Source organism: Lichenostomus cassidix, chromosome 1Aa, assembly GCF_008360975.1.
Source record: "Lichenostomus cassidix isolate B80296 chromosome 1Aa, HeHo_3.0, whole genome shotgun sequence".
Taxonomy (NCBI): domain Eukaryota; kingdom Metazoa; phylum Chordata; class Aves; order Passeriformes; family Meliphagidae; genus Lichenostomus; species Lichenostomus cassidix.
This window is the reverse complement of record NC_139480.1, coordinates 36303000-36311109: the sequence shown is the minus strand read 5'-3', so window position 1 is coordinate 36311109 and position 8110 is coordinate 36303000. Positions and strand designations below refer to the sequence as shown.

At 43.4% G+C, this 8110-nt stretch overlaps 1 protein-coding gene across 1 annotated transcript; it reads left to right on the top strand.

The window, feature by feature from the left end:
• Positions 1-1333: 1333 nt before the first annotated feature.
• Positions 1334-6022, top strand: PHLDA1 (pleckstrin homology like domain family A member 1). The gene is made up of 2 exons (XM_085045251.1): positions 1334-2235; positions 2342-6022. Exon 1 carries the CDS (start codon positions 1754-1756, stop codon positions 2228-2230), a length of 477 nt encoding a protein of 158 aa, XP_084901377.1. The 5' UTR covers positions 1334-1753; the 3' UTR covers positions 2231-2235; positions 2342-6022.
• The last annotated feature ends 2088 nt before the right edge of the window (positions 6023-8110 follow it).

Here is an 8110-nt window from a genome sequence, read left to right as displayed (position 1 = left end):
TGCTGGAAAATATAGATTCAGATGGCAGTGAACTGTTGATGGAGGCGATTGTGAATGGTGTTCAGATCTTTTGAAAATTAGTGTGTGCCTCTGTTAAAATACGTGTAAGATGGTTGTGAGAATGAACTGTATCTTACAGTGTATCTATTCAGCTCTAAGTAGAAGGGACTATTTTTTATATAAATAGGTGTCTTAAGATATTAATTTCCTTTTTTCTTTAGTTTATGGCTAGTCAAGTTGCCTTTATTACTGATTTGGGTGTCTTCCAGTTACCTCAGGAAGGGTAAACCAGCTCAATTTTAATTGCTTTTATTGCCTTAATTGTTTACCCCTCAGCAATTTATCAAAATTAACTTTGAACTTCAAGGGGAAAAGATTATAAGAGGAAATCCTTTTAAAAATGTTATCAGAGATAAACTCCATTGAAGCTATCATTAATGTTGATTTTTTTTTTCTAATCTGCTATTAGAACACAGCACATGCTGCAGCATGATCTGCTTCCTAGCTGCCAAGATTATTGTGAGGTGGGTTTTTTACAGTCATGATAAATGCATGTTTAAAAGCAGTGCTCTCAGACATAGTATGAAACTTCTAGCATTCAGTTTACATTGGCTTTGTCAGCCAAATTCAGCTGTGTGGGATTTTGATTTACATCTAATACATAAAAGGATTAAAAATTAAATAGTTTCATATTAACCTTAGGTCACTTTACTTTTCTACTCAAATTTATTCAAAAGCTAACCTCGGGGGAGAATCCAAACAATAAGGAAATGTGTGGCAACAAAGCAGAATAATAAGAAAAATGCTCCTAACTCTGTCAGTTTGGTTTTGTTTGGGGTGGTTTGGTTTTTTTCTCCCTACTCTGCTTTTGCAATTTCCATGTACTGAGGTTCTAGTGTTTCCTTAGGGAAGTGGTACAGATCCTTGCTTTCTTTAGACATTACTCAAACTGCTGCATAAAATAAAGATTTATTTTATATATACAGTTGGAAGCTGCTTCTCCCCAGCCCTGCGTAGGGGTCAAGCTCTTGTGCCAGGCTGTTAAAGGCTCTTTCCTTTGTTTAAAGGAGCGATGATCGCTTAGATATCAGGGTGCTGCTGAAAAGTGCTACCGGTTTTAGTGGGCTTGAATCAAAAACACGCAGAAGAGGGCCGTTTGTTGCTCTTGCCCAGGGAGGAAGGCTGAGGATATATATTTTAATAAATACTGCGGGAGCACCCCGAAAAGGCAAACGAGCGCAATAGGGCATTTGCCGTGTCCTGTTAATGTCTCTGTATTAGCCTAGCGCTGGTTCAGTACGGCGGGGAAGCCCTTCCTTCCGCTGCTCGGCCGTGGGCGAGGGGCGGGGAGCCGGCCGGGCCCGCTGCCGCCGGGGAGCGCAGCCCCCCGCCCCGCCTGGCGGGCCGCCCCGCCGCGCCTCCCGGCTCCGCCGCCTCTCGCCGCGCTGGGCTTCCCCGCGGCCGGCGGGCGGGAGGAGCCGCCGTTTCCGCTGGGTGTCACTCTGGGGTGGGAGAGGCGCGTTCAAAAGCGGAGGGGAGGGAAAAGCCCGCCGACAACCCCGGCCGCCCGCACCGACAGCGCCCGCCGCTCGCCACGCCGCGGCACGGGCGGCAGCCGCTCCGCTTCCTGCGGGCAGGGGCGCTCCCGGCCCTCCGCCTCGGAGCCGGCGCCCGGCGGAGAGTGCTCGGCTGGTGCCGGCTGCCCCCCGAGCCCAGCCCCTGCGGGCGGAGGCCGTCTAACCCCGCCAGAAGGATGCTGGAGAGCGGCTGTAAGGCGGTGAAGGAGGGCATGCTGGAGAAGAGGAGCGACGGGCTGCTGCAGCTCTGGAAGAAGAAGCGCTGTATCCTCACCGAGGAGGGGCTGCTCCTCATCCCCCCCAAGCACCCGCCGCCGCCCCCGCCGCAGCAGCAGCAACAGCAGCAGCAGCAGCCAGCGCCGCCGGCCGAACCGGCAGCCAAGATCAAGGAGCTTCACTTCTCCAACATGAAGACGGTGGACTGCGTGGAGCGGAAGGGCAAGTACGTGTACTTCACGGTGGTGATGGCCGAGGGGAAGGAGATCGACTTTCGGTGCGCGCAGGAGCAGGGCTGGAACGCGGCGATCACGCTGCAGATGGTGCAGTACAAGAACCGCCAGGCCATCCTGGCCGTGCGCTCCACCCGGCAGAAGCAGCAGCACCTGGCGGCGCCCCACGGCCCGCGCCTCCGCGGCGCCTCCAACTCCGCCTAGCGCAGGTACGGACCCGGCCCCGCACCGCCGCTCGGCCCCGCGGGGCTGCCGGCCCCGGCTGCCGCCTCTCCGCCTGACGGGCTGCCCTCTGTGCTCTCTGTCTCACTGCAGGTTACGTTCACCGGGCGCTTCGGGGGAGAGGGACAGAGCGCTTTTGTGGCGGACCTGCTTCAGGGGCTCAGAAACCGGGCAGTCGCCGGAGGTGCAGGTAGACCAGAGAGAAGCGGCTCAATAGCCTGAACCTCAGCCAGCTGCTGCTGCTTTGCCGCCCTCGGTGCCGAGAAGCATTTCAAATCCATTATTTATGAACCTTGGAAAGGATCCTTTGGTGCGATGGGACTTCTAGGAGATATGATGTACTGTAACTTTATTTTAATGTATTTTATTTATTAGGATTGTTTTAATTTTGTTGGTTTTTCTTTTTTTCTTTCTTTTTTTTTTTAAGGCTTATTTGCAAGACATTTCTGAATGTAGGCCCGATCAAAAAAGTAAAGGAAAAAACAGTATGCATGTAAGCTCCCTAAAAGAGCTAAAAAGTTCTGGGTACTTTGTCTGTGTGCAATTTGACAAAAAAAGTTATTCGTTTTTTACGCAAAATACACTATATTCCCCTAACATGGAAAATGTGATGTATGTTTCAAAATTTGGCTGAAACCCATACTGCATTTGAAACCTATTTTCTCTAATGAGAACAACAATTATCATCTAGGGTTTAAATGATTTAAAAAAAATATTAGACGTGGTGGAAGATGATAAAATGTTATTCATGCTTGGCTATTCAAAAAAACAATGTTGCTTGTCGTTCTGAGATTAAAACCAATCTGTTTGGTGTATGAGCAGAAGGAATCTGACCAATTTCTTTTGTGATACAGGAATCTGAGTAGGATTCCACCTATCCGTGTGATGTGCTTGCTCCTAGGCTGGTGGGTCAGAGCTGGAAAGTGTTCATGACTGTTTCTTAGTGTTCAAGTTCAGGGCTCCCTCTGCACGCTCAGTTTTTAAGTGATCTGGGCTCTCAACCTGTGTTGCATTTTCATGACGGTTTTTAAATGTCTTGCATTAAAGCAGCCCATAGTTTAAAATCCATTTTATGTATGTCTTAGTGTGCAAATGGATTATTTTGGTCACAGTTTTCATAAGCTGAAAGTTGCTCTCTAGCTGAGATGAACTAGATTAATTTTGGTGTTTAGCACTGTCAGATGTGGAGAGAGGCGTGCCATCTTGCCTCTAAAAACGTTGATGAAGCCATGAAGTTTGAAAACAAAGGGCTAATTGCACAGCTGGTGTGTGTTTCTCTGCCTCTTAGAAGTCAGTTGGGAGTTTGGTTGCCGATGCCGGCGGGAGCAGGTCGGAGCTCTTTGCCCAGTGCAGAGGAGGGAGCCGGGTGTGGGCCGGTGAGCTTTCTAGGACAGTGCCCTTCTGACCATGGGTGGCTTCACACTGGGTGCTGCTACCACCCTGGTTTCTGGTGTAAATGAAGTGAGGAGCCTGCAAGTGGGACAGAGCAATGTGGCCCATAATCTCTGGTTCCAGGTAAAAAGTCAAAGCCATGGAGCTATTTACTTTAACTAGTGTGGTGAGCAAAATGGCTTTTGGCCCCTTTACAATTTACATTAATGTGAACAATATCTTTAAAAGCTGCACATCCTTTTCTTTTTGTGTAAATGAGGTGTAACTTGACAGCAAGAGCCTCGAATTCTCAAGCTTATGTCTGTATTTAAAGTAAAAGGCTGAAGTGACACTCAAAGGAAGGTTTTAGAATTGGCTACTGTGTACGTCAGTCCCTTCCTCTGCACCCTAAAATTCAGCTCAGTCCTATAAGGAGTAAGTTGAGGTCTGTGTTAGCCCTCCTTTTTTGTTCCTTCCCCCAGGTGTCAGGGTCACATACCTAGACAAGTAAAACATGTCATGGTGCAGAATCAAAGCCCTGACTATCCTCTCTAGTTACTCCTGAGTGCTTCTTTCTGATCTGGCCCATGACAAGGCTGTGTGATAAGCTTGGGGTGGTACATTGCAGCTGTCCTAACAAAGTCATTATTTTGTGATTAATTGAAATTGAAGGTACCCTGCATCTTCTAGGATTAGGTTTGCTGGCTTGGCAATCATAATACTCAATTTCCATGTCTCTGTACATCTGCCATTATCATTCTGCTAACGCTTGGATGTTAGAGCTGCAAGGGGCTTCTCTAATGAGCTAGTCAAAGACTCACAAAATACACTGTAATTTATAATTTGGCTCCTCTCTTTAGAGTGATTAATTACAGTTTACTGAGTAACTAATCCGCCTTTTCAGGTATACAGATGTATTGCTGATCTCATCTACTAAAATACATTTTAGCCTACTGAAGGATAAATGTAACTGATGAAAATTAATTTCCATTTGATCAGAGACACATGTATTTCTCTAAGAGAGGTAGTTATTCTTGTCCTCAGTGGATGCAAGCCTCTGAATGCCACAAAAGTTTATGGATGTAGTCTAAAGATGAAATTTTACTGTTCTTCTGGAAGTACTTGTACTTTGACAGCTAAAGATGACAATTTTAGTGATAAAATTGACATGAAAGGTATGAGGAAACCACGTTCATTTTGAATTTGCTGCTCCTTTTCACTGGTTCAGGGTCAATATCCCACTTTTATGTTTCCTGTTTTAAGTTGGTCTGAAGGATATTCTGAAAACCTTTTGGACTGATGTAGTTCAAGAAACTTGCTAGTTGTCATTGCCTGTCATGTTACCTGTTTAAAAACCTTGGTGTCAGCCAGACTCCTAGGGTGAGAGTCACATCACAAAAGCCACCTTCAGACCTCCAGCCTGAGCTGGTGGGATGGGTGTAAGGATCAAACATATCCCTTGTGTCTCTGAACTGTCTCCTGGAAACTGAATGGGAACAAATTGGCTGGGGTTCCCCAGGGACAGTTGGACAGTGTGGCTCATGCCCTGTCAGTATAAATAAGGCTAAATTGTCTGATGGGGACAGTCTGACAACTTTCTCACGCTCTGAATTCCATGGGCTCTTTTTTTGGTTTTTTTTTTTTTTTTTTTTAAACATAGTAATTTTAGACCAAGAAATTGTTTGATGTTATAAAAGGTACTTCTGGGTTTTTTTCATCTTGCCTTTCTATTACTGCACAATCTTCATTTGGACTTCTGGATTTAATACTGTTACTGCCTTGTAAGCAATGGCTATAAAAATAGTTTTAGCACATCATGCTCCATCTTACTGGAGCTTTGAAAGTAAATAAATCAGGTTGTCCTTCCTCTTCCAAAAAAAAATGGAAAAAAGAAATCTGACAGCATATGGCTGAAGTAAATTCATTAGATAATAAACCAAAATGGTGGTAAAACACACAGGCAAGTGCTTGGTATAGATAGCAAAAGTGGGGACAGTCCATTCATAAAGAGGTCAAAATTACTTGTCTTAATTTAAAATAAAAAAGAGTGATTAAGGGGCAGATTCAGCTAGAAAATCCAAGCTATGGTTACCAAGAGACCAAGACAGTTTAGAAAATGGGGGGAAAAGGAAGATCAAGTGGATGTCATTTCTGTGACATCCTGAAGTAATTGCTCTTTTTTAAGGTTCATGATATGCAAATGCCAGCTTCTGAATTATAGCTGCAGTGATGTACCAAATGTTTTCTAGCATATCCTCTTGTGAGCAGAAATACCAGTGTCGTCAAAAAAAATGTGTGTAAATATGACTCATAAATGATTTCTGAGAGATGTGATTTATTTTTCATATTTTTCAAGATACATTCCATTTCAAATAAAGAGGTGTCTATTGAAAGAGCTCTCAATATGTTGGAATAATGGTTATTTGGTGGGCTGTAATGATTAAAGCCTGGTCTAAGCTTTTCCACTGTCTTAAACTCAAGCTAAGTGCCTAAGAGGAACACATTGAACCTGTGTAGATACCCTCTGAAGAAAAAATCCACTTAGACACTCCAATTAATCTATATATATAGCACAATTATGAGATTCGGAGTCCTCAGCTTTGCTTCTTGCAGTGTGTGATGTGTGAGCATCTACACCAAGTGTAGCTGATTCTCAGTGTCACAGTTCATGTACAGCAGGTCTTTGGGACACAGAATTCAGGGTCATCATCTTTACCTATGAATGCCTTGCTCTGTGTGATATTAGGAGTCTAAAATGAAGCATTAAAGGTGCCTTGTTGCTCTTTTTTGTATATCTTAAACACTATGATTGAATTTCAAGTAACCTGAAAGTAATCCAGAAAGAAAACTTCCACCATTTGGCATAAATTCCAACTTGTTCTTTTCTAGCTTCACGGGAAAAAAAAATGAGGTATGACAGGAAAAATATGCTTCTTTGGGGTCTCCATGGAGCTGCAGCTGCTCAGATGTCTTGAGCTCCCCTGATATGTATTTGTATTGCAGCAGGTCCTCATTTTCAATCATCTTCTGAAAGTGTATTGCTTTCAGTGACACAGTGTGCATTGACCTAGAATTGTTGGTGCTGTTTGCCTTCACTGGGGAGATGTCAGTAACCTCTTCCATAAGAAGGCTTTTGCTGTAACAAGTACAAGTTCACTTTTCAATAGTAAACATCCAAATTATAGACATTTGAACTTGATATGCAAATGATGGCCTAAAGATACGACCTCTCACAAGTGCTGGTGCTCAGAAGCTTTGAAGAGTCAATTAAGCATCTCTAAATTTATTGTCTATTCAAGGATGCATTGTTGCTTACAGCTCTTAGAGGTATCTCTTATGAGCTTTTAATAACAGCAGTGTCTCTGAAAGGACATAAATATAGTAGAACAAGAGTTTTATAATTTGAGGTTGTTCCTGCTCCAGCATCAATGGTGAGATCTTTACAAAAGTGCATCAAATATATATGTTTCTCTGCTTTAACTTTTGATTACAAGGATGTAAAATAAGACTGCTTACATATTTATGGGACATATGAAATGGTCCTAGAAATAGGGCCATTATTTTCCTAGTGGGGCATATTTTCTTACTAGAGTTTTCTCTTAAGTTTTCTCTCATCTGAAGCACAATGCAGGGTACAGAGAGAAAATCTGGATGTGATTCAAAGTTCATTGAAATCAACCAGAATTTTTCCAGACTGGGACAGATGACCTTTTTCACAAACGGTGGCTGCTTCTCTTTTGAGTTAGAAAACCCAGGAACGAAACCCCAGAAGCAAGACCTTTACCCATGATCTGTGCCAGTATTGATGGTGTGTGATTACGGTAACACTGACATTCTGGTCTTTCATATTTTCCAATTAAATTAGGGGGAGAGGAAGATGAAATAATGCCTATGATTTTTAAGTAAAACAAAATACAAAGAAGATCAATCTAAATGTGTGTGTTCCCCTTCCCCCAAATGCAATCTAGAGCAGAATTCAATTCCGCTGAATCCACAACACAGCTGAAACTGAACAATTTGCTTTGTAAGTGAATCCAAACCAGAACTAAATGAAAGCCTTTACTCCTTTGACTGCTTTTTACTAGCAGGAACATCTCAATCCTTTTTATAAAATTACTTTCCACACCTATCTTCTTTTTTTTTTTTTTTTTTTTTTTGTAAAATCAACTGTTGCAAAGATTTTCAACTTAAATATTTTATAAATTTGAAATAAGCTTTCTTTAAAAAAAAAAAAGTTATGAACAGTACCATAGGTGTTTGTGATAAGTTTTTTCTGTCTTTCCACTGTGGGATTTTTGATGTGTAAGGTAAGGACCCTGGTACACATTTCTCACAGCGTTGCTTTGTGCCTTCTGTGCTGAAGATGACTGGAGCAAAGGTGCCTTTGGGCTTCCTACGAGCCAAACATCCTCAAGGTGTCCTGACACCCAAAGGACCTGGGAGCTGCTTGGGACCTCAGCCTGGGGCTCGATTACTTGTAGAGTCTTGGCC

Coding starts and splice junctions, on each gene's coding strand:
- PHLDA1 (XM_085045251.1), top strand. CDS start 1,754: ATGCTGGAGAGCGGCTGTAAGGCGGTGAAGGAGGGCATGCTGGAGAAG.